General features: G+C 44.9%; 1 protein-coding gene across 1 annotated transcript in view; it reads left to right on the top strand.

Annotated features, from left to right (window-relative positions):
- Positions 1-27,476, top strand: part of LOC144680645 (regulating synaptic membrane exocytosis protein 1-like) — a 704,348-nt gene that overhangs the window by 433,618 nt on the left and 243,254 nt on the right. Inside the window, exons 21-22 of the mRNA XM_078541863.1 lie at positions 4,506-4,618; positions 21,367-21,539. Coding sequence (XP_078397989.1) covers positions 4,506-4,618; positions 21,367-21,539 — 286 coding nt within the window. The remainder of the gene's footprint in view (positions 1-4,505; positions 4,619-21,366; positions 21,540-27,476) is intronic.

Raw genomic sequence — 27,476 nt, forward strand, 5'->3', positions numbered from 1 at the left:
GCATGGACAGGATGGATAGGGAGCAACTGTTCCCCTTAGTTGAAGGGTCATTCACAAGGGGGCATAAGTTCAAGGTGAGGGGCAGGAGGTTTAGTGGGGATGTGAGGAAAAACTTTTTTACCCAGAGAGTGGTGATGGTCTGGAATGCACTGCCTGGGAGGGTGGTGGAGGCGGGTTGCCTCACATCCTTTAAAAAGTACCTAGATGAGCACTTGGCACATCATAACATTCAAGGCTATGGGCCGAGTGCTGGTAAATGGGATTAGGTAGATAGGTAGGTCAGGTGTTTCTCACGTGTCGGTGCAGACTCGATGGGCCGAAGGGCCTCTTCTGCACTGTGATTCTGTGCACTGTCATTCAGAATGGATGATAGAAGATGTTAATAATTTGCCATAGCAAAGGAAGTTATGATTTGAATCCTCTACTAATTCTGGAGGGTTGCTCCACTATTCGTTACCAACTTAATCCCACTATTCAAGACGGGGGAGAGGGATAAACCAGGAAACTGCAGGACAGTCAGTCTAATGTCAATGTCTTTTTTATTCATTGATGGGATGTGGGCTTGGCTGGCAAGGCCAGCATTTATTGTCCATCCCTAATTGTCCTTCATTGAGGGCTGTTAAGAGTCAACCTTATTGTGGTCTGGAGTCACATGTAGGCCAGACCAGGTAAGGGCGGCAGATTTCCTTGCCTTAAGGACATTAGTGAACCAGACGGGTTTTTACAACAATCGATGGTCGTTGTCATGGTCACCATTACTGAAACTAGCTTTATTTTCCAGATTTATTAACTGAATTTAAGTTCTACCAGCTGCCGTGGTAGGATTTGAACCCATGACCCCAGAGCATTAGCCTGGGCCTCTGGATTACTAGGAAGTTAATAAACTTTCATTTTGAAAGGCATGGGTTAATCAAGAAGAGCCGGCATGGATTTAGTAAAGGAGAATCATGTCTGACTGACTTGAGTTGTTCGAGCCGAGAAGACTAATGGGCGACCTGATCGAGGTGTACAAGATTATGAGGGGCATGGACAGGGTGTATAGGGAGCAGCTGTTCCCCTTAGTTGAAGGGTCAGTCACGAGGGGTTATAAGTTCAAGGTGAGGGGCAGGAGGTTTAGAGGGGATGTAAGGAAAAACTTTTTTACCGAGAGGGTGGTGACGTTCTGGAATGCACTGCCTGGGAGGGTGGTGGAGGCGGGTTGCCTTACATCCTTTAAAAAGTACCTGGATGAGCACTTGGCACGTCATAACATTCAAGGCTATGGGCCAAGTGCTGGTAAATGGGATTAGGTAGGTAGGTTAGGTGTTTCTCATGTGATGGTGCAGACTCGATGGGCTGAAGGGCCTCTTCTGCACTGTGATTCTGTGATTTAATTGATGTGGTACCAGAGAAGGTTGACCTAGATGGTGTAGTAGATATTGTATATATAGACTTTGGAAAGGTACTTGACACAGTACCATACTGAGACTTGTTAAGAAGTGGAGCAAATGGAATTAGGGGGAAATGGATATGGAATTGGCTCATTGACAGGAAGCAGAGGCTGGTGATAGATGAATGTTTTTCAGACTGGGACTGAGACCAGATTTATTAACTGAATTCCACTAGCTGCCATGGTGGAATTTGAATCTGGGCCCCCAGAACATTACTCTGGGTTTCTGGATTACTAGTCTGGTGACAATAACACTACACCACCCCTCCCCCAGCTGTCCAGCTGTACCTGGAATGCTCGACTTGAAAAGATGATAGAAGCTGATTCCATAAGTAGTTTCTAAGGGAGCTGGAGAGATTCGGAACAACATTGTAAAATTTGTAGATAATATGAAACTAGACAGTGTTGTTGATAGTGATAATGATAGTTGTGGTTGTAAGGATAACATGCAGGATAGTTAAATGGGCAGATGGAGTTCATTATGGTGAAGTGTGAAGTGGTTAATATGAGAAGACAGTAAACCATGAATACCATGATTATAAGAAGTGTTGATGTGCAGACAGGCTTTGGTGTCCATATACAAATCCTTAAAGGTGGCAGGACAAGGTGATAAGTTGGGTAAACAAAACACAAATGTTGAGTTTATAAATAGAGGAGTAGAATATGAAAGAAAGAGATCCTGCTAAAACTTTATAAATCACTGGTTAGGCCTCAGTCTGAGTATTGTGGATAATTCCGGGCACCACAATTCAGGAAAGATGTAAAGAGCTTCGATGGAAACAGGAGGCTTATCAGGGTGTTACTGGGGATGTGAGACTTTAGGAAAGGATGGAAAGTTAAGCATTTTCTCCTTGGAAAAGGCAAGGTTAAGAGGTGACTGATCGAGGTTTTCAAGATGATAAGATGTTTTAATTGAGTATTTAGAAGAAAATGGGAAGTGGGTCAATAACCAGAGATTCAAAATCATTGGCAATTCTTTTTTATTCATTCATGGAATGTGGCTGTCACTGGCTAGGCCAGGATTTATTGCCCATCCCTAGTTGCCCATGAGAAGGTGGTGGTGAGCTACCTTCTTGAACCGCTGCAGTCCATGTGGTGTAGGTACACCCACAGTGCTGTTAGGGAAGGAGTTCCAGGATTTTGACCCAGCAACAGTGAGGAAACGATGATATATTTCCCAGTCAGGATGGTGAGTGGCTTGGAGAGGACCTTCCAGATGGTGGTGTTCCCATGTATCTGCTGCCCTTGTCCTTCTAGATGGTAGTGGTCATGGGTTTGGAAGGTACTGTCGAAGGAACATTGGTCAGTTCCTGCAGTGCATCTTGTCGATGGTACACACTGCTGCTACTGCTGCCAAGTGATCTAGAGGGGAGCTGAGGAGATTTCTTTCCACTGTTGAGTTGTCAGGATCAGGAATGCTCCACCTGAAAAGATGCTGGAAGCTGATTCCATCAATAATTTTTAAGGGAGCTGGACAGGCTCTTACATAAAACATAGAAACAAGGAGCAGGAGTAGGCCATTCGGCCCGTCGTGCCTGCTCCACCATTCAGTATGATCACGGCTGATCATCCAACTCAATTGCCTGCTCCCGCTTTCTCCCCCATATCCTTTGATCCCTTTCACCCCAAGAGCTACATCTAACTCCTTCCTGAAAGCATACAATGTTTGGTCTCAACTACTTTCTGTGGTAACGAATTCCACAGGCTCACCACTCTCTGGGTGAAGAAATTTCTCCTCATCTCAGTCCTAAATGGTCTACCCCATATCCTCAGACTGTGACCCCTGGTTCTGGACTCCCCCACCATTGGGAACACCCTTCCTGCATCTACCCTGTCTAGTCCTGTTAGAATTTTATAGGTTTCTATGAGATCCCCCCTCATTCTTCTGAACTCCAGTGAATATAATCCTAACCGACTCAATCTCTCCTCATATGTCAGTCCCGCCATCCCAGGAATCAGTCCAATAAACCTTCGCTGCACTCCCTCTATAGCAAGAACATCTTTCCTCAGATAAGGAGACCAAAACTGCACACAGTGTTCCAGGTGTGGTCTCACCAAGGCCCTGTACAATTGCAGCAAGACATCCCTGTTCCTGTACTCGAATCCTCTGGCTATGAAGGCCAACATGCCATTTGCCTTCTTTACCACCTGCTGCACCTGCATGCTTACCTTCAGCGACTGGTGTACAAGGCCACCCAGGCCTCGTTGCACATTCCCCTCTCTCAATTTATAGCCATTCAGATAATAATCTGCCTTCCTGTTTTTGCTACCAAAATGGATAACCTCACATTTATCCACATTATATTGCATCTGCCATGCATTTGCCCACTCACTCAGCTTGTCCAAATCACACTGAAGCATCTCTGCATCCTCCTCACAGCTCACCCTCCCACCCAGCTTTGTGTCATCTGCAAATTTGGAGATATTACATTTAATTTCCTCATCGAAATCATTAATATATATTGTGAATAACTGGGGTCCCAGCACCGATCCCTGCTGTACCCCACTAGTCACTGCCTGCCATTCGGAAAAAGACCCGTTTCTTCCTACTCTTTGTTTCCTGTCTGCCAACCAGTTTTCTATCCATCTCAATACACTACCCCCCCAATCCCATGTGCTTTAACTTTACACGCCAATCTCTTATGTGGGACGTTGTCAAAGGCCTTCTGAAAGTCCAAATAAACCACATCCACTGGCTCCCCCTCATCAACTCTACTAGTTACATCCTTTAAAAATTCCAGTAGATTTGTCAAGCATGATTTCCCTTTCATACATCTATGATGGCTCTGCCCGATTCTGCCACTGTTTTCCACGTGCTCAGCTATTAAATCTTTTATAATGGACTCCTCTTGAGGAGGAGGAGGAAGAACTTACAGGGTTCCGGGAAAAAAAGTGGAGATGTGGACTGAGCATGACTGATATTTCATTGAGGCATGGATGACCAAATTGCTGCCTCCTGTGCTCTAAGCTTCTATAATTCTATGATCAAATAACCGAGAAAGTAATTTTAAGGCAGCTTTAATTTTGTTCAATATAACATTACCTTTGAATAGTCAAAAACATCTTGTTCCTACAGGAAGCCGAGCAGCAGAAGAGCGAACAAAACAGATGAAGGGAAAAGTGCACCCCAGCAAACAGTCTGTGGGATCAGTAACCAGTTTGGAACAGGAACGTGAGCAATATACAAAGGTAAGAATTATACGGAATGTGTAGCACATGAGCCTCCTCCCACTGTTCATCCAATCTTATCAACATCTGATCCAATTCTTGCTACGAGCAGAATAGACTGTGTCCTGAATACCAGGTGCTTACCCTGAGGTCTTTGTAAATGTTCCTAATAAGTTGTTTGATGTTAAACTATACCGACTGTCTCAAGCCTGTCATAGGAAAGCAAAGCCTCATCAAGATTGGGTAACTCTAGAAAGCATGATATTAGTAACACCTCCGTAAAACTCGGCAATGACATTGAAACATGGTGGCAGCGCTGGAGGCCACAGTCCAGCAAGCTGTGGCCACATATGACGAGTGAAGACCGGTGAAAGAAGAAAATTTGCTTCACAGCAATGAAGATCAGACCCTGAAAGTACAACAGTGAGATACATAATGTTGATAGCCAGTGAGTAGCCACTATCCCTTCCACAGCCTTTCCAACACATTGAGGATCCACAGCAAGGACAGCGATAGGAGCTCTGGAAGAGACAGTTTGAAAGGTACTAAACGCCTTTGGGGTTACCAGGGAAAACTTAGAAACACCTGGTCCGTACACTTCTATATCCTGTGGGAGTCATAGCTGCTAATGTCCTCACAAGGCAAAGCATTGAGGAAGCCTCAGCATCATACGATGAGGATATTTCAGCCCAAAAAAGAATTTGGTCATAGAAAGAACAAAATTTAAACCGAAAACTCAAAGGCCAGGGAGTCTATTGATTCCTTCATTATTGATCTATACTGGTAGCAAGCCCCTGTGGTCATGGAGCCTTAAAACACGAATTGATTAGAGACCACATTGTAGCCGGCATCCTTGACCACACAGTATCCGATTTGCTACAGTCCAAAGAGGACCTGACCTAGAGAATGCTGAACAGAGCACCAGGCAGGCCAAGTTGAGATGCCAAAATCGGGTGTAATTTGGGGTGAAGTCGAGGCTTGGGAGGGGTTTGTCCAGCAAATTGGCCCAAGGTCGGGATCCCTGACCACCAAAAGCTCCATGAAAAAGTCTGTCAAAACCATGAAAGCGGCAGGGAGAACGCTTCCATCTACAGTCAGGTACTACAGATGTGGTGCTAATAACAGCGCCGTGAAGATTGTCCAGCAGGAGAAGCTGAATGCATTCTCTCTGGCAGTACTAGTCATTTTAAACAGTTTTTTGTAAATCAAAAACAACATTCAAGGGAAGAAAATTAAAACATGTACCCTGCAATTTTGAGGTCCAGAAAATAGGAGATATACCTTTCCAACCTGATGATTGCCTAGGAGAGGTCAAAGAAGCCGATAAACACTTCTGGTCTGTGCAGTTGGAAGTACAAAGCTGCAGAATGGAGTTTAAACTGGACACCGAGGCAGGAGTCTGTTTTACCAGACAGATTGGACTGGCTTCCAAACTGATTTAAGCAGAGTCCTTGAATATTTTTAAGGCAAAGCTAGATAGATTCTTGATTAACAAGGGGTGAAAGGTTATCAGGGGTAGGCAGGAACATTGGGGGGGGTTGATGTTACATTCAGATCAGCTGCGTTTGGTGCTGGCAACGTTGTTGCTGCGTTTGGCGCTGGCAGTGTTGTCGCCGCGTTTGGCGCTGGCAGCGTTGTCGCCGCGTTTGGCGCTGGCAGTGTTGTCGCCGCGTTTGGCGCTGGCAGCGTTGTCGCCGCGTTTGGCGCTGGCAGCGTTGTCGCCGCGTTTGGCACTGGCAGCGCTGTCGCCCCGTTTGGCGCTGGCAGCGTTGTCGCCCCGTTTGGCGCTGGCAGCGCTGTCACCCTGTTTGGCGCTGGCAGCGTTGTCGCCGCGTTTGGCGCTGGCAGCATTTGTCGCCGCGTTTGGCGCTGGCAGCGCTGTCGCCGCGTTTGGCGCTGGCAGCGCTGTCGCCGCGTTTGGCGCTGGCAGCGCTGTCGCCGCGTTTGGTGCTTCGCCGCTGCCGCCACAGGCAGCGCTGTCGCCGCGTTTGGCGCTGGCAGCGCTGTCGCCGCGTTTGGCGCTGGCAGCGCTGTCGCCGCATTTGGCGCTTCGCCGCTGCCGCCACAGGCAGCGCTGTCGCCGCGTTTGGCGCTGGCAGCGCTGTCGCCGCGTTTGGCGCTGGCAGCGCTGTCGCCGCGTTTGGCGCTGGCAGCGCTGTCGCCGCGTTTGGCGCTGGCAGCGCTGTCGCCGCGTTTGGCGCTGGCAGCGCTGTCGCCGCGTTTGGCGCTGGCAGCGCTGTCGCCGCGTTTGGCGCTGGCAGCGCTGTCGCCGCGTTTGGCGCTGGCAGCGCTGTCGCCGCGTTTGGCGCTGGCAGCGCTGTCGCCGCCGCAGGAATGTAGCTTGGGATACCATTTGATCACCTTCGCTGCATCTGAAAATCCACCTAATACCAGAATTTCCTTCCCTGTCCTTAATGAAAGGCCTTCATTTGAAGGCATAGCAATAGTTAGTATTTGACAGCGACTTGTCACAAGGGCTGTGTCGTCGAGTCACTGCTTAAGTGTGATATTTTCCACTATGTGTTTTTATTTTTTTGGTGAGCTTTCTGCTTGTTTAGGGACACTAGCACTGGGAAGTGAAATGTCCCCCTTTTCAACATTACCTCAGTGTTGGAGTTTAATTATTCCCAGGTCAGACATTAAGTAGCTAATTGTACAAAACTGCTCCCTCTGTTGATTAACATTCATTAACTCATTCACGATGCACACTTACTGTTCCAATCTCATTATTCCATTGCATTATTCCCCTCACTTCCAACCTTTCATCCCATTAATTTCTGTTGGATTTGAACCCTATGAATCTCATCCCCAAGTTTATTTTTTTGTTGCGAATATTTTATGAAGGAAATGCAAATCTGTCTCCGAATCACTGGCTTGGTGAGGGAATATGCAGCCAGCTTTCCGTTGCCTGCTCACAAGCCAACAAAACCTGTTGCACAGTGTACTTGCTGGGTGAGAGCAGTGTTGGATGTAACGATTTGTACAGTTTCAGACATAAGATAATGAAACTCACAACAAATTATCTTGATTAGCAGCATTGGGGAAAAGTGTATCAGTACCTCCAATTTGGAGAGCAGAAGTGCAGTAGCTTCAACACATCATTTCAACAGCTGCCTGTACCTATCCTGAAGTCACTTACAACATTTGTGCCCCAACTTTGACCTAACCATAAACACAGACATCTGTGCAATATTCCAACTCTGACTATCAGTTTTGTTATCATGCACAGGTACCCTTCTTTCTGGTCAATTTTAACGGACATGAGCAATAATTCCAATAATTGTATGTTGAGGGAGAATGAATCTGAAGCTAGCCTGTATCTTAAAGCAGGTTTATTTCCAAGACAGCAAAATAAAGTCACAGACTCTCTCAGTTCCCACGAACCCCTCAGTGTTCCAGCTGTCCCCATTTATTCTCTTTTGAGTAAACAATTAAAACAAATTAACAAATAAAGGATTAATTAAAAGGCAGCCCTATAAAGGGAGACTACAAAAAGAAAGAGAGGTGTCAGCTGTGGCTCAGTTCATAGCACCCTCGCCTTTGAATCAGAGGGTTGTGGGTTCATGTCCCACTCCCGAAAACCAAGAACTGTGAATGTACTCGAAAGAGTTACAATCTGTGACTTTTGATAACTCGAAAGAGTTACAAAAAGAAAGAGAGGTGTCAGCTGTGGCTCAGTTCATAGCACCTTCGCCTTTGAATCAGAAGGTTGTGGGTTCATGTCCCACTCCTGGAAACCAAGAACTGTGAATGTACTCGAAAGAGTTACAATCTGTGACTGTTGATAACTCGAAAGAGTTACAAAAAGAAAGATTATCCCTTGTTATTGTTAATTTAGTTAATTGTTTTGACTCGAAAAGAGTTACAAAAAGAAAGACTGTGCTTGATTTATCCCTTGTTATTGTTAATTTAGTTAATTGTTTTAACTCTACAAGAGTTACAAAAAGAAAGACAAAATGTCTAAATTCTAAAGGAAACTTAGAAAACTCAAATTAAAATTTGATTAAGGGGGTCGATAAAGCCCCCCAGCCCCCGTGGTGACCACCGAGCACAGAAGGCCCCGATCGTGCCAGGAGACACCACTAGTCTGGCTTTATCCTTATACGTGCCATCAGGAAGTACCTTTTCTGTGCGTATCCACCTGTGTGCTGAGGCTGGCTGTTCCCTGTATGGTATTTCAGTGTATACACCAAATTCTTTCCAACTCCTTTTGTTTGGTATCTTTTATCAACTTATCTTCTAATTTGTTAGCAGCTACTAAAACTTCTCGATCATGAGGACTTGTACTTCTAATGGGATTCCTAGCCTGCTCTATGCTCCGTGTTCTTGTTAAACTACGACTTCTACTCACCCTCCTCTCTCTTTCTGGACCACTGTTACAAGATCCCTCCCTCTTATGACCAGGGCTCCTTTCACAAGCCCATGATCTTTTCCAAAGGCCATTACCACTTTCCAATCCATTTTCAGAACTCACACTGCATTTTCTGGCCTTCCACATCTTTACCCCATTTTGCCAGTCCATGGGTCTTGCCTCCTGTTCCTCATCCTGCACATTCAGCCAATGTTTGTATTTGCCAGAGGCTTTTCCTGCACTCACTATAATGGTGGCATCCCTCCACACACTGGCTCCTACTGGCATATATGTTACTCTCATGCCAACTTTGGGTAATTGCCTTTTTGGATGAATAGCCTTATCCTGTGCTGCAGTGTTACTTTGTTCGTATTCAGTCATCCCTCTATTTGCTGTAGTTTTTATTCATTCATGGGATGTGGGTGTCACTGGCTAGGATGGTGAGTGGCTTGGAGGGGAACTTTCAGGTGTTCCCATGTATCTGCTGCCCTTGCCCTTCTAGATGGTAGTGGCCGTGGGTTTGGAGTGAATGAGGTGGCAATCAAGCGGGCTGCTTTGTCCTGGACGTTGTCAAGCTTCTTGAGTGTTGATGGAGCTGCGCTCATCAAGGAGAGTGTTTCTTCACTCTCCTGACTTGTGCCTTGTAGGTGGTGGACAGGCTTTGGGGAGTCAGGAGGTGAGTTACTCTCTGCAGTATTCCCAGTGTCTGACCTGCTCTTGTAGCCACAGTATTTATATGGCTAGTTTAGTTCAGTTTCTGCTCAATGGAAACCCCCAGGATGTTGTTAGTGGGGGATTCAGGGATTCAGTGATGGTAATGCCATTGAATGTCAAGGGGAGTCATGGCAGTCACCATCATCGATTTCAGCCTTGGAATTATCTGTTTCATGTGTTCATTCAAAAACACAGTTCTTTCACTGTGGCAATTCATTGTGTAATGATACTTAGAATACCGATAACACCGATTAACCATGACCCGTGCATCTCTTGGGTTCAAGTGCCCACAGTCGCCATCCCAGACCTGCTTTTTGTCTCGACTCTCAAATTGGCTAAGAGTATGACTAACTTCAGCAAACCGTCCTTGTATTGGAATCTGCATCTAATATTTTGTTGATCTCAGAATTCAGTCACCATGGAATCCTCCATCCTTTGCTTTACTGCAGAATTGTCTGTTTTTGATAGGAGAGTAGCTATTTTCCCAAAATTTTTTTAGGGTAGCAGCCATTTGGTCTAAGAGAGAGTCTTTCCCATGGAATTGAACCCCCATCAATACCAAAAGTCTATCGACATGAGAAATGCATGCACATCTGAGGAACTTAAATGCCAATAAAGTCTCCAGGATTTCAAGTTTGAACTTTTCCAGTCTTTTATACCATCTATCAAAGTCCGTAACATATTCCTGCATGGATTGATCACCTGTTTTCTTAAATCGATCAATGGTTGACCATATTTCGTAAGCTTCTAACAAATTTAGTGAGGGAGGTGGTGGCATAGTGATATTGTCGCTAGACTGGTAATCCAGAGACTCAGGGTGATGCTCTGGGGACCTGGGTTTGAACCCCAGCACTCCAGATGGTGGAATTTGAATTCAATAAAAATCTGGAATTAAAAGTCTACTGACCATGAAACCATTGTCGATTGTTGTAAAAACCCATCTGGTTCGCTAATGTCCTTTAGGGGAGGAAATCTGCAGTCCTTACCTGGTCTGGCCTACATGTGACTCCAGACCTACAGCAATGTGGTTGACTCTTAAATGCCCTCTGAACAAGGGCAATTAGAGATAGGCAATAAATGTGATGCCCACTTCCCATGAATGAATAATAAATAAATACATAGAGTTTCTCTTTAAAAAACTATCACAAAATAGGAAAGTCATTGCAGAACAACACTTCATATGAGTTGTGGAATTCAGTGACTTAATATGCCTATGTTTGAAAATAAATCACATACTAAACAGCCAAGAATGTTTATTGAGGCTTTGCTGAAAACCCAGACATCCATTAGAGTGTTGAAACAGCTAAGCCCCAGGGAAAACATTGCTTGATTGACAGCTAATGAATCTTTCACAGGGAAGTCACAATTACACTAGCGTGGATTCTATGAGCCAAATGGCCTCCTTCTGCACAGTAAAGATATTTTGGAATGTGCATCCCTGACAAGGGAGAAAAATGGCTGAGACCACCACTGTCATAACCATTGACTTCATTGCAAACACACAGCGTGAGAAGCCCTTCACAACCTGGACCCTTCACTTAACCATCAGTGGCTGACAATTAGTGTCCAAAGCTGCCAGCTTGTGCCTACTCAAACCACGCCCACAATGCTGAGCATGCCAATAGGAAGCATAACTTCACCCTCAATACCAATTGATATGATTGTACTTGTTAAGAGACATGTAGATAATGAGTGAGGCATAATTGTGCCGGACCAGCTCTTTGAATTACCTTCAGCATTACCCATTCGCCCCTGTGGTTCAGAATCAGGACTGTGTGACATATGCAACATGCATTGCTCCCATTAACCTCGAATCCCTCAAAAACCACAGCCTCTGCCACCTGGAATCCAAAAGCAGCCCAAGTGATGGGGACAGCAGGCAATCGATCTTCCCTGGAGCTCATATGGCATCTCGACCTGTGTTGCCTACACTAAGGTCACTGAGGAGGTGCAGGTGGCCGTCTCGCACCCAGCACTCATGCTTGAGATACGCCTCCATCTGATCGTGGAGTCTGAACATTGAGCCTCCCTTAAAATCAAGCATGGCTGGGCACTGAATGATGCAAGGAGCATCTCAGTCCTTGAACCTTTGTTCACCACTAGCTTATATGAAACACCAGAGAAGGGGGGAGCCTTCCACTGCCTCACAAATGTCGTCACAACCATGTTCCTGATGAACTCAATGTGAGATGGACCTCAGCATGCTGCCTTCATTGTCACTGCCAAGAACATCCTTTTATTATGTTAACATTTCCATTGAGATTTGAAGTGCACAAAGATACATCAAGGCAACTATGAGTGTGTACACACGTTCAAAAAGTACTCAAAAATGTGCTGTATACAGTGTGAAAAGTGTAATCATGGTGAACCCATTAGTGCTGTAGGCGAGACAGCGCCCTTCACTCTCTCACTCTCCTACGAAGTGCCCCCATGTTGCCTCAGAGCAGGTGGAGGCAGGCTGCTCACCTCTCAGTCTAAACGGCAATGAGGAGCATGCTGGCCTGCCTCATTGTGTAGACATATGTTGGGTCTTTCCTCAGATTGTGGCCTCTGCATCTCTGCTTGGTCAGCCGTGGTCACTGGTACTTGTGCAGCAGACAAAGGCTCTGGAGGAGGGCTGGGGAGGTGGAGGAAGATGAGGGTGCTGAGGAGCTCTTGGTGCCTTCATCCTCAGCTATCTGCACAGCTCTGGGTTGGCCTTCAGGTGGGATTGATGGGGCTGGCTGCTGGTGAGCAGCAGTCGTCCATTCCAGAAACCGCTGGACCAACAGTGTGACCGTCCTATTAAGGGTGCGCAGCTCCTCATGTACTCCATGGATGTCAGTCTTCACACTCTGAGTGGAGTGATTAAGGTTACTGAGGGAGGCTTGCGCTCTTTCCTGGCCGACACACTGCTCTTGCATCCACTCTGAGTGTTGCTGCATATGTCTCTCCATGAGATTGGCCAATTTCTCATGGTCAGAGCTCATGTGGCTGATTCCCCATGACAATGTGGAGCTTATGTCAGTGATGGACTCCTCCATTCGCAGTCCAAGAGCTCCCATTGCCTCAGGGAACTCCGTCAGATATCCACACATCTGCTCCTGATTGGCCCCAAAATGTGACTCCCGAGACTCCACATTCCTGTTCAGTGGAGCATCATCATGACTTTCCTGCCGCCTCTGAAGAGGGCAGTGCACAGATGTCTCTCACTCTGACACCTGCTCCTGCACTTTGGTGCGGAGACTTTCACCTTGTGCCACTGACTCTGCACACGTGCGACATCCCTCTGAAGTGCTTGTATCTGAGTTGGCGGAGTGTGGGCTGGTCAGATGTGATGCCGCGCCCTCGTAAATCTCTTCCTCCTCTTGCTGCCTGAGAGATCATCTGGCCCAGGGGTTGGGGGGATTGGGGGTGAGGGAGCAGAGCTGGGACCTGAGTGACTTACAGAAGGAGTATAACCCTTCTCATTGTGAAAGCACGCCCTGATGCCTGTTGCTGCCTTTAACCATGCTTGCGCTGCCCGTATGAGGCAACTGCATCCTTACACTCCCTATCGTCCCATTGTACTCAGTGAATTGAGAGCATGACCTTCACCATACCACCACGTTCCAAAGTGCATTTACCTCTGCCCCTATCACCTGCTACAGGCAATTCGCCATCAATTTCGGCCAGCTGTACAGGCACCCTGGCTACTTCTATGGCTGTCTGCTCCACAGAACCAATGGGCTGCAGCCTTGCTGAGCCACCCCCATTCCAGGCCATTCCCCTGACATGTTAGCTTGATATATAGTGCATGTATGTAAGCCAGACCAGGCAAGGACAGCAGATTTCCTTCCCTAAAGGACATTAGTGAATTAGATGGGTTTTTACAACAATCGACAATGATTTCATTGTCACCATTAGGCTTTTAATTCCAGATTTTTATTGAATTCAAATTCCACCGTCTGCCATGGCGGGATTTGAACCCAGGTCCCCAGAGCATTATCCTGGGTCTCTGGATTACTAGTTCAGCAACAATACCATCGCCTCCCCCAAATTTATTAATTTTTTAATAAATTTATTAATGTAAGTAAAACATATAAATTTCATTAGTAAAAACAAAAGTGCATGGAATTAGAGGCAGCCTATTCATGTGGGTAGAGGATTGCTTCAGAGGTTGGAAACAGAGAGTAAGTAAATTAGGTATGTACTCAACTTGGCAGGATGTAACAGACAGTGTCCACAGGCATCTGTAGTGGGGCCACAGCTTTTGACTATCTTTATTTATGAAGGAATGGTGAGCCATATATCTAAGTTTGCTGACAACACTTACTTAGGTGCTGCAGTACTTAGATGGGAGCAGAAAGTTGCACAATGACACTGGCAGATTAAGTGAGTGGACAAAACAGTGGCAGATGGAGTTCAACATGAGAAAGGTGCAAAGTCATCCACTTTGGATCTAAGAGGGATTAGGGCGTTTTTCTAAATGATAAGAAGCTGGAAACTGTGGAGAGATTTAGGGTCCTGTGGGCAGAAATCACTAAAAACCAGTGGAAAGGCACAAAAAAATCAATTTTAAAAAATAATGAAATGTTGGCAGGCTAGAATACAACTGCGTCTAGTCAGACTCTCATCTGGAGTAAGTGAGTTCAGTTCTGAGCGCTGCATCTCAGGAATGATATATTGGTCTTGAAGGGGGTGCAGTGCAGATTCACCAGAATGATAGTGGGGTTAAATCATGAGCAGGCTGTATTAACTTTGCTTATATTCCTTGAGTATGGAGTATCATAGTATAGTTAGTGCAAATGAGGATGGACCCAAAATGCTTTTCTAAACAAAAAGGCTGAAATGTTATGCCCATTCCTGGGGTAGGGTGACAGGTGGGGGTTGGGGTGGGTAGGGAGCTGTAAAATTGGGTGCCATGACAGTGGCGTTGTGCCCACCACCTGCGATTTTACCAGCAGCAGGGGAGGAGTTGGGCAGCCTGATTTGACCAATTAATGGCCACTTAAGGGCCACCTCCCACATGCTGGAATTTGACATGGGATGGAGGAAGCCAGTGCTAAGTGTCCAGGATGCCAAATGAAATTTGGTGGCCCAGTGGCCAAGAAAGAGGAAATGCCTCCTTTTCAGGACTCCACTCCCTATAGCCACTCATGCCAAGCTATGACTCTTCATGCCTGTTCACCAATGGGTGGGGGAGCTTACCCTGGCATGAGGAGGACATTTTGAACTTACCTTTCAAAATGTTCCCTTGTGCAGACTCCTCTGAGGTGCCGAGAATCATGATTCTTTAAAAACCTAGCCTGACTCCAAGAAAACTGTGGAGGAGTAGGACATGCCTATCCTGGCAATGGAGCCAGGAATGAAGGGCGTAGGCTCACCTTTAACTAGCCCGCACCTTTAAAAGGCACTCAGGAAAATCAGAAACCCTGGGAATGGGGTGGGGAATGCCGAAATCAGTTCGCAGCTACCATTTTCACCCTTCCATAGTCTCCCCAGCTCCATGCAAATCCAGCCCAAACTATTATATCCTTTTAGCATCATTCTGACCTCTGAGGAGCTGATCACGTTTCATCACCAACTTTCATTTAGTGAAGAAGAAAAATCTTTCCACATAGATAGTCATAACAATTATGAAATAATTTCATGGGACACAAGTCAGCATTAACACTAATGTAAACACCAGGGTGAAGTTTCTGATTTAGGATGTAATCTTTGTGCCTCACTAGAACATCAAATGGATATATTCCATTGGGAAAGAAAGAGGTTGCACCTTCCGTGGCTAACTAAGGAAGTCCAGAACGGTATCTAATTGAAAGAAAAGATAAAGATTAGTTGTAGGGCAGAAGATTGGGAAAGTTTTAAAAGCCTGCAAAGGATTACTGAAAAAAAAATAAAGAGGGAGACATTGGAGTATCAGAGAAAACCAGCAAGCAATATAAAAAATAATAAAAGCTTCTACAAGTATGTAAAATGGAAAAGAGGAACTAAAATGAGCATTGATCCTTTAGAGGGTGAGACTGGGGAATTAATAATGGGAAACAAGGAGATGGCAGAGACTTTGAATAAACATTTTCTATCTGTCTCCACAGTAGAAAACGCAAAAAGCATAGTAGAAAGGCAGGGGGCAAGATGGAGAGAGGAACTTAAAACAATCTGGATCACTAGAGAAAAAGTACGAGGAAAACTAATGGAACTTGAGGCTGACAAGTCTCCTGGAACTGATGGGCTGAATCCTAGGGTCTTTTGCTGCAAAGATAGAGGATACATTACTTGTAATCTTCCAAAATTCCTTTAGGTTCTGGAAAGGTCCCAGCAGATTGGAAAACCACAAATGTAACACCTCTTCAAGGAGGGAGACAGAAAGCAGGAAACTATAGGCCAGTTAGCCTACTGTCTATTGGGAAAATACTAGAATCCATTATTAAGGAGGTAGAAGAAGGACATTTAGAAAATCATAATATAATCAGGCAGAGTCAACATGGTTTTGTGAAAGGAAAATCATGTTTGACAAATTTATCAGAGTTCTTTGAGGATGTCCCTCTTCAGGATGTGTCTCTTTGAGGATGTCTGACTCTGGACGCCATGAAGTCTCATGGCATCAGGTCAGACATGGGCAAGGAAAGCTCCTGCTGATTGCCAAATTCCACCCCCCCACCCATCCTCCCACCACCACCACCACCCCCCCCACACTCAGCTGATGAATCAGTGCTCCTTCATGTTGAACACCACTTGGAGGAAGCACTGAGGGTGGCAAGGGTGCAGAATGTACTCTGGGTGGGGGACATCCATGTCCCATTACCAGGAGTGGCTCAAGAGCACGACCGCTGGCCGAGTCCTAAAGGACATAACTGCTAGACTGGGTCTGCAGCAGGTGGTGGGGGAACCAATAAGAGGGGAAAGCATACTTGACCTCATCCTCACTGACCTGCCTGATCTGTCCATGACAGTATCAGTAGGAGTGACCACCGCAAGGTCCTTGTGGAGACGCAGTCCCATCTTCACATTGAGGCTACGCTCCACGGTGCTAAATGGGATAGATTTCGAACAGATCTAGCAACTCAAGACTGGACAACCATGAGCGCTGTGGGGCATCAGCAGCAGCAGAATTCTACTCAACCACAACCTGTAACCTCACAGCCTGGCATGTCCCCCACTCTACCATTAACACTAAGCCAGGGGATCAACCCTGGTTCAATGAAGAGTGCAGGAGGGCATACCAGGAGCAGCACCAGGCAAACCTAAAAATGAGGTGTCAACCTGGTGAAGCTACAACACAGGACTATTTGCATGCCAAACAGCTTAAGCAGCAAGTGAAACACAGAGCTAAGCAATTCCACAACCAAATGATCAGATCTCAGCTCTGCAGTCCTGCCACATCCAGTCGTGAATGTTGGTGGACAATTAAACAACTCACTGCAGGAGGAGGCTCCACAATTATTCCCACCCTCAATGATGGAGGGCCCAGCACACCAGTACAAAAAATAAGGCTGAAGCATTTGCAACAATCTTCAGCCAGAGTTGCCGAGTGGATGATCCATCTCGGCCTCCTCCTGAGGTTCCCAGTATCACAGATGCCAGGCTTCAGCCAATTCAATTCACTCCACCTGATATCCAGAAACAGCTGAAGGCATTGGATACTGCAAAGGTCCTGACAATATTCTGGCAATACTACTGAGGACTTGTGCTCCAGAACTTGCCGCGCCCCTAACCAAGCTGTTCCAGTGCAGCTACAACACTGGCATCAACCTGGCTATGTGGAAAATTGCCCAGGTATGTACTGCAACTCCCTCCCAACCCCATACCACTGTAATGCCACCTCTGCCAGGGCCACTCAACTCCTGACCTCATTACAGCCTGGTTCAAACATGGACAAAAAGCTGAACTCCCGAGGTGAGATGAGAGTGACTGTCCTTGACATCAAGGCTGCATTTGACAGAGTGTGGCATCAAGGAGCCCTAGCAAAACTGAAGCCAATGGGAATCAGGTGGAAAACTCTCCACTGGTTGGAGTCATACCTAGCACAAAGGAAGATGGTTGTGGTTGTTGGAGGTCAGTCATCTCAGCTCCAAGATATCACTGCAAGTGTTCCTCAGGGTAGAGTCCGAGGCCCAATCATCTTCAGCTGCTTCATTAATGACCTTCCGCCCATCATAAGGTCAGAGGTGGGGATGTTCACTGATGATTGCACAATGTCCAGCACCATTTGCGATTCCTCAGATACTGAAACGGTCCATGTCCAAATGCAGCAAGACCTTTACAATATCCAGGCTTGGGCAGACAAGTGACAAATAACATTCACATCACACAAGTGCCAGGCAATGACCATTTCCAACAAGAGAGAATCTAACCATCACCCCATGACATTCAATGGCATTACCATCGCTGAATCCCTCACTATCAACATCTTTGGGGTTATCATTGACCAGAAACTGAACTGGACTAGTCATATAAATACTGTGGTGACAAGAGCAGGTCATAGGCGAGGAATCCTGCGGTGAGTATCTCACCTCCTGACTCCTGAAAGCCAGTCCACCATCTACAAGGCACAAGTCAGGAGTGTGATAGAATACTCCCCACTTGCCTGGATGAGTGCAGCTCTAACAACACTCAAAAAGCTAGACACCATCCAGGATGAAGCAGTACGCTTGATTGGCACACCTTCCGCAACCATGTACAAGATGCACTGCAGGAACTCACCAAGTCTCCTTAGACAGCGCCTTCCAAACCCATGACCACTGCCACCTGGAAAGACAAGGGCAGCAGATATATAGGATCACCACCACCTGGAAGTTCCCTCCAAGCCACTCACCATCCTGACTTGGAAATATATTGCCGTTCCTTCACTGGCGCTGGGTCAAAATCCTGGAACTCTCTCCCTAACAGCACTGTGGGTGTACCTACACCACATGGACTGCAGCAGTTCAACAAGGCAGCTCATCACCACCTTCTCAAGGGCAATTAGGGATGGGCAATAAGTGCTGGCCCAGCCAGCAATGCCCACATCCCGTAAATTAATTTTTAAAAAGTAACAAGTTGAGTGGGTAAAGGGGAACCTGTAGATGTAATGTATATAGGTTTCCACAAGGCATTTGATAAGGTGTCATATAAAAGGTTACTGTACAAGATAATAGAGCTCATGGTGTTGGTGGTGACATATTAGCATGGCTAGACAATTGACTAACTAGCAGGAAACAGAGCTGAGATAAATGGGCCAATTTCAGGTTGTCAAATTGTAAGTAGTGCAGTGCTGCAGAGATCAATGCTGAGGGCTCAACTATTTGATTTATATTAAAGACCTGGATGAAGGGACCGACTGTATTGTAGCCAAATTTGCTGCTGATATGAAGATAGGTAGGAAAGCAGTGTGTGAGGATGAAACAAAGGAGTGGGCAAAGGGATATAGATAGGTTCAGTGAGTGGGCAACAATTTGGCAGGTGGAGTATAATGTGGGAAAATGTGAGGTTGTCCACTTTGGCAGGAAGAATAGAAAAGCAGAATATTATTTAAATGGAGAGAGACTGCAGAAAGCTGCAGTACAGAGGGATCTGGGTGTCCTTGTACATGAATCACAAAACATTAGCATGCAAGTACAGCAAGTAATTAGGAAAACAAATGGAATGTTGGCCTTTATTGCAAGGGAGATGGAGTATGAAAGTAGGGAAGTCTTTCTACAACTTTAGAGGCCATTGGTGAGACCGCACTTATGTACGACTGCGCAGTTTTGGTCTCCTTAGTTGAGGAACATACTTGCATTTGAGACAGTTCAGAGAAGGCTCACTCGGCTGATTCCTGGGATGAAGGGGTTTGGCTTTTGATGAAAGGTTGAGCAAGATGGACCTCTACCCATTAGAGTTTAATAAGATCACCATGAGAGGTGATCTTATTGACACATATAAGATCCTGAGGGGGCTTGACAGGGTGGATGCTGAGAGGATGTTCCCCCCTCATGGGGAATGTACAACTAGGAGAGACAGTTTAAAAATAAGGGGTTCCCCAGTTAATACAGAGGTGAGGAGGAATTTCTTCTCAGAGGATCATTAGTCTGTTTTGACCCCAGAGAGCTGTGGAGGCTGGGTCATTGAATTTATTCAAGGCTGAGTTAGATAGGTTTTTGATCCACAAGGGAGCCAAGAGTTATGGGAGACAGGCGGGAAAGTGGAGCTCATAATGTGGCTCATTTACATTTGCCATAATCAAATCAACCATGACCTTATTGAATGGCAAAGCAGACTCAAGGGGCCGAATGGCCTACTCCAGTTCATATTCCCTATATTCTTATGTTGTGCCCTTTTTGAGCAGTGTTCAATTTCCTCCCTGTTCAAACTCATATCACCAGATGCAAAATCTGCCATTGACGAGCACAATCAGGCAGTGTTTTAAAATGTCAGTTTTTTTAAAACAAAATTTTTCTTTCAAAATATTCCTTGCTATAGTAAGCAGTGATAATTTGGTGCAGTTGGTTAGATTCAGCTGAAAATAAGTTTAGCATTTTTCATCAGCTCAATCCACCACCTATAAGTTACCTGATTCCAAATTAGTGAAAATGGCTTTTCACAAAACATACAGAACCATTTGTATTGGAGTTCAGTAGTCAATTGGTTAGTTTATTTTAAAAATTGCACTTGAAAGCTTTTAAAATGCACCTATTAGTATCCTTGCGACGAACAAACCAGCTTCATTTATACAGCCTTTGGAGAGCCTGCATATGAGAGTAATGAGTGAAAAATCCCAATCGTGATTAACCTCATCCAAGAGGTATAGCCAGTCTTGTTGATGTGGCCAACTTCTTGCACAATGCTTTTTGAACTAGCTGAAAGGACCACGGAAAGTATCATTGTCAAAAATGTGTCCATTCGTCCTGAAGCTATAGTTCTATAATAGTTGGCAGAGCATTTTGAACATTGACACAGTGGAACCCCGAAAAGAACCATTTTAAAGGTTCTCATTTGTTTGTAATAAGGAATACTGACCATTTGTTACAGTTACATTATCAAAACAAGCATGACAGTTGAGTAAATAATTATGCAGGTAACTGGTGAGGATAGTGCCAGGTTCTTGGAATTATGTAAAATATAGAGAGAATCAAAAGAAAAACCTGAATATTGCTGAAAAGAGAGACATGTTGCCAAAGCTTTTCATCTTGTACTCATCGGGACAAATGCAAGAATGCCGAATTTCAAATGATCACAACAATTTGTACTACAGCAGAAAAGGGTGTTGATTAGTTGGCAACTTAACTCTGATTGGCCTAGGCATTGCCCTGGCGAACGCACGGGGAATTTTAGCCTTCTCAACCTTCGGGTAATTCAAAAAAGGCACAAGTCTTGAACATATTCCTTTTGTTTGCAGAGAACTGGCCCCTGCCAATGAATGTATGTCACTTCTAGCAAATGTAAATGAGCCCAACTTAAATTGGTTGTTAGTGTAGCTATTAACACACTCAGGATTGTTCAGCAAGTGTTGCCTAATTGCAGAATCACATCTAACAGTAGACATTTTGGGTTTTGCATGTGCAGGCTGGCTGAGTACGGTCTGTACTCTGCTTATTCTGAAGAGCCAAAGGAACATGTTGTTTGATTCGATCAGCCAATTGTTGGGGCATAAGGCATATGTACCTGACATTGCATCGGCACTGAAATTCATACACAACGTTGCTCAATTGTGTGATAGGCAGAATGTTGTGTTGGTACTTTGCCAGAAGGATTAATGATGTTCTACCACTTTCTTCATTTCCAGCATCTACCATACAAAGATCAGAATAGAAGCATTGATAATGTTTCAATCAAGTCGTCGGACAGTGATGCCAGTGACGTTTCAGCCATCTCCCGAACCAGCAGTGCCTCACGCCTCAGCAGCACAAGCTACATGTCAGTACAGTCAGAGCGGCCGAGGGGCAGTCGCAAGATCAGGTGAGTTACAGCTCTGGACAATGTACCATACAGTTTATGCAGCTTTAAATTTCATGCACAGTGTCATTTAATATCAGTCATCAGATGCAGTGCCCTGAAAATAAATAAACCTTGAACAACAAGTTGCACACAGAATTTCAGCAGGTAAAAGTCAGGAAGCATATTTTGGAAAAGCCACTTCCTTTAAAAATCAAAAAGGGAGGGAAAAATCTATTTGACAGTGCTGTTGTGTTTGATAAAAATTGTTCAACCCTAACAATCTGATATTTGGTTATTCTGCAGTGTTCCAATACAGCTCCACTGGTTGTATTTTTATTTTTCGCTTCGTGCTGATGTTTGGGGACCCAATGAGAACATTTTTTCGGATTTTGGCAAAAAGAGCTGTTGTGTTCGCAGTATGAGCAGTGTTTTCAGTTCCATGTATACAGGCATTAAGCTGTGGTTAAACTTGCTTGCTTTTTTTTGGATAAAATTAGCATGTGCATTAAGAGTTTAGAATGGGTAAGCAGAAGAAGTTCTTTCATCAGCTTGTGAAGTGAGCTGTTTATCATATTGTGCTCAATTAGTTAGGTTCCATTTAAGTTGTTTTGATTTTATTTTGCATGCTGTGATTGTGGAAAAGGTCGAAATCCTTAGAAAACAACAGGGATGTGGCAAATAAAAAGGAGAGGAGGATATCGTGGGTGTTAGTAGACGAGGGAGAGAAAGAGACGGGGCATACTGAAAAGAAGCCAGGAAAAGAAGATCTGAAAAGGAGACGGCACTCAGCTTCTGGTGACTTGAGGTAAAGCTCAGCTGCCTTACCCTGTTGCCTCTTCCCCGATACCCTTACTCCCCATAGTTCCATTGAAACATTGGCCCGCATCCTTTACATTTAGTAATTCCCGGTCTTCCTTGATGCTGTGTATCCTGTTACAATAATGGCCAATGGGAATTAGAAGCTCCACTTTGTGATACATGTTTCAATATAAATATTGCTCACCAGTTAACCACTGTACTCAAGAATGTGGGAACAAACTGGTCACACGGCTTTCATTTATCAATATGCAGATTATATTCTGCATATGAGTGACTCTTGTTATGAGTTATGTGCACCTTTTGATGAACTGGAGTGCAATGTGTGCCCGTACCACAGTTTTAATGAGTGAGAATAATGTCCATGTAGTTCTTGAAGGGATAATAGCCAGGATTCTGTGACTATTCTCTTCTGGCAAAAGCATATTAGGAAATCATTGGCCAGATGCTATCCCTGTAAGTGGTGCTAACTACAGGGAGTCGAGATTACACAAACGTTAGGTAATAAAAAAAACATGTTTAAGAGTAGCAGCAAGCCTCAGTGGTTGTAATACCAATAAAACACCCACAGCAAGCACAGATTTATTGAAGGCAAGCTGTATTTCATTAACTTGATCATATTCTTTGATACAGTAATGGAGATCATTGTTGACTGCTCTTCATGTTGTGCCTGTGAACTTTCAAAAGACATTTGACAAAGTATCAGCTCAATGACTTGGTATTAAAGCTCATGATATTGAAGGGGACATTGGCAGCATTGACCCAAAATTGGTTAAGGGGCAGGAAGCAGAAAGTGGCAGTGAAGAGTTAGCAGAGGGAAGTACATGATGGTGTTGAGACAAAGAGTAAGGATAATGGGCAGATACTCTGATTCACAGAATTTGACCAGTGACATCCCACAAGGTTCTTTGTTGGGACCTCAGCTATTCACTGTATTTAATAATGATTTAGATGATGAGATAGAAAGCCACATACCCAAACTTGCCGATGACACAAAGATAGGCAACATGTAACAGCACTGGGAGTTTGTGGAGAAAATTGCAGTGCCGGGCAACTATATCCGCAGTAAGAGTTTGCAGCTTGAGCAACTTATGCTTAGAATTGCTGAGCTGGAGTCTGAATTGCAGACGCTGTGGGGGAATGGGGAGGGGGTAGGGTTACCTGGACATTTTGTTCTAGGAGGCAGTCACAACCCTTAGTTAAGCAAAACTTTAGAGTTGTTCAATTGTCAGGGCCAGGAGGCTGTCTGTGACTGAGAGTTAGGTAGGTATGGAGATCCTGCATATAGTGATGGAGTAGTCTCAGCCCTTGACTTTGACTAACAGGTACAAGTTATGTTAGCTGTGTGGATGAGAACAAAGTCTGCAGGGTGGACAGACAACCATGGCACCATGGTGCGGGGAGTGTGGTAAAGAATGAGCTAGTGTCAGAGGACAGTATATTTGGGGATAGACATTGTTCTTTTGTGGCCATCAACAGGAGCTCTGAAGATTGTGTTTCCTGCCTGGTGCTAGGTTAAAGGACATCTCACAGCTGGGTAGAAACTTGAAGCAGGAGGGGGAGGATCCAGTTGTCGTAGCCCACGTAGGAACCAATGACAGTTAAAACTAGGAATGATGTTCTGCTGAGAAAGTTTGAAGAGTTAGGGTCCAATTTAAAAGACAGGACATCAAAAGATAATCATCTTGAGACTGTTACCTGAACCAAGCACCAATTGGCATAGGATCAAGCAAATTAGAAAACTAAGTGTGTTGCTCAAAGAGTGGTGTGGGAAGAAGGGGTTTTGATTCATGGGTCACTGGCACCAGGAGTAGGCAAAGAGGGAGCTATTCCCTTGGGATGTACTCCAAATAAACTGGGCTGGGACCAGTGTCCTGATCAATCATATAACTATGGTTCTGAATAGGGTTTTAAACTCAGAGAGGGGGAAGGGTTCATTTGAGGGAAATTTAAAAATCTAAAAAGAAAAGTTGAGGCAATACATCATCGTAGCAATTTAGGTAAAGACAAGCAGAGTGGGACAGGTAGAGACGAAAGTCTAACAGGAATAGTGCATCAGCAAATAAGTTCCATGCAAAGAATAGTGAGAAAAAAATGAAGCACCCGCAATAAGAAAGATGAACTGTTGGTACTCCCGACCTGGTCGATTCCATTGCAGGGATAGGCATCTAGTCTTCTGTAATTTTCATGGAGCCAAGCTAGGTTTTACACCTCAGGTGTCATGAACCATACTTTGCATGAGAGGACCTTTTAAAAGGTAAGTTCAAAAGATCCTCCTCATGCCCCCATGCCAAGGTATGCCCCCCCCAAACAACCCCTATGGCCCCTCATGGTCCCCATGCCAAGGTGTACCCCCACCATCCTCTATGGCCCTCATGCCAGATGTTTCAACAAGCTAATGAAATTCTGGGCTCTCAGCTAAGCCTCGTTGTGTATTTTTGCCTGAGAGCCAAGACATCCATTAGAGTACTAAAACACCTCAGCCCCAGAGAGAACATTGCTTGATTGACAGCTCTGGCTGATATCTGCTGTCAATTTCACAATGTTTATTTACACAAGGTTGAGGTTTCAAGTGCTTACAATTTCAGCTATTGAAACTTTAAAGGGTCTGGATGATTGACACTTTTATTGCCCAGTGGTAAATATGGTTTTATTTTTGAAAGTGGAAAGTTATCAACAAGTGACTTTTTTTTAAAAAAGGCTTCTTTTACACACCCTATAGCCACTATAGGGTTCATTGGTTCTATACACTGTATAGTGGGTGAATGGGCATGGAGGTACCATTAGCTTGGCATGGGGGGGCATAAGGAGCCATTGGGGTTTTGTGGGGGGCGTGAGGTGGCTTGGATAGGACATGGGAAGTGTGTGAGGGATGAGGGGGTGTGAGTGTTGAGGGCTGGAGTGCCTTATTTTTTTCATTATAACTGGGATGAAGTCCCACAGCAGGGAGGTGGGCATTTTAACTAGCCCACCTTGGCACCCAGCATGCCCCCAAATTTTTCCCAAGTCAGCTCACCTGACTCCACCCCAGCACCCACCCCCCAAATCGGAATGAAAATCAAGTCTTTCCTGCTGCTTTCTCAGCCCGCCTGCCTGGTGAGACAGCAATTTCCCTGACTCCTGCTACCGCATCAAGGATGAACATCCAGGCGAGCTTCTCAAAATTGGCAACCTCGGGACTGAGGCTCTGCCCGATTTCAGGCCAAGCAACCTGGTCTATGGGTGGTTTGGGCCAAGCCTGACTGGTGGGGTCAAGAGTTGTTCAGAGAGTGGGAATAGATTCACATGCAAGTGGTAAAGGGGATAATTAGTCCTGTGCCACACTGCACCAAGTTGTCCAGGTATTTTTTTAAATTTTATTCAATAATAATTGATGCATGGCACATTTTAAAAATATGCAGTTTTTGGACAGCCTGATTTGAGACACTGTATTGTACAATTGAATTCCATTTTGAGTTATAAAGTGACCTAATCCAGTCCCAAACAAGAATCTGAAACTTAAAAGCTAATTACATATGTATGAGGGGAGAACTGGCTAAGATTGATTGGGCAAATAGACTAAAAGTTATTGCAGTAAATAAACAGTAGGAAACATTTTAAAAACTCAAAACCTGCATCAAAAATATATTCCATTAAAAAACAAAAGCTCGGCAAGAAATCTTTGTGGCTTACGAGGTAAGTTAAGGATAATTTTAGATTCAAAGAAGAAGTTTAGAATGTTGCAAATAATAGCAGTAAGCCTGGGGATTTAGAGAATTTTCGAAACCAGCAAAGGATGGTCAAAATGTTGATTAAAACATGAAAAGAGAGCATATGAGAATAAGCTAGCCATGAATATAAAAACAGATTGTAAGAGCTTTGACAAGTATATAAAAAGAGGAGTGCAGGTAAAGTAAACATTGGTTCCTTAGAGGCAAAGACAGGAGAAATTATCATTGGGGAATGAAGAAATGGCAGAGGCATTGAACACAAGTTACGTACCAGGGATAGAGGGTAACCAAGGGGCTAACAAGAATGGAAGGTAATTGATATCAGAAAAATATTGGAGAAACTTTAGGGGCTAAAAGCCAACAAATCCCCAGAACCTGATGGTCTACATCCTAGGGTGCTAAAAGAGGTGGCTGCAGAGAGAGTGGATGCACTGGTTATGATTTTCCAAACTTCCCTAAACTCTCCATGGCTCCAGTGAATCGGGAGTTAGTAAATGTAACTCTGCTACCCAAGAAGAAGGGAGAGACAAAACGGGGCACTACAGGCCAGTTAGCCTGACACCAGTTCATTGGGAAAATGCTGGAATCTATGATGAAGGAGGTTGTAACAGTGCACTTAGAAAATCATAGTATGGTCAGAGAAAATCCAAAATTCCAAATTTCAAAAGGTGTTTGAAACGGTGTCACTCAAAAGGCTAATATGCAAGTATGGGTGCATGGAGTTGGGGAGCATGGAAAAGGCCACCATTGGTGAGGAGATCCAACACTGGATCAGCTGTGCCTATTCAGCCTCCTATAAACTACGATAGCAAGTGTTTGACGCCAAACACTTCTGTGTCAACAAAATCTTAGTGTTTAGAGCAGTTTTCATCACCACGCTCCCGTAAGCAGTGAGTCTTAGACTGTGTATCAGTTACATAAAAGTGCTAGAGAAATTCCATCAGCAATATGTCTGCCACGTCCTCTGGGAGGACCATCAATCAAATGCTCGTGTCCTTCTTGAAGCCAGCTCCAAGCATTCAGGCAAAAGTCCTGTAAAATCAACCTCAGTAGACAGTGGGCAGTGTATGGCTGGCCAATAATCTGTCTGCCCCACTGGGTCCTATTCTCTAAACTCTCAAATGGCCAATGTTCCAGGGAAGGACAAAGGCAACACTTCACATAGACTCTGAAGCTCTCCCTGAGGTGCGGCAGCATGGACATTAATAACTGGGAGGTGCATGCTACCAGCTGTTCAAAATGGCGACAGCTTGTCCATCAAGCTCCATCACACTTTGAGTCTCAACGTCTTAATGATGAGGCAGAGTGACGGCAGAGAAGGAAAGAAAAGGAAGCAAATCCTGCACTCTGGATCCCAATAACCCATCTTGCCCCGTGTGCCCAAAGATCAGTGTGTCAAAAATTGGCCTATTCAGTCACATGAAGGCCCATG

This window comes from Cetorhinus maximus, chromosome 5 (genome assembly GCF_964194155.1).
Source record: "Cetorhinus maximus chromosome 5, sCetMax3.hap1.1, whole genome shotgun sequence".
Taxonomy (NCBI): domain Eukaryota; kingdom Metazoa; phylum Chordata; class Chondrichthyes; order Lamniformes; family Cetorhinidae; genus Cetorhinus; species Cetorhinus maximus.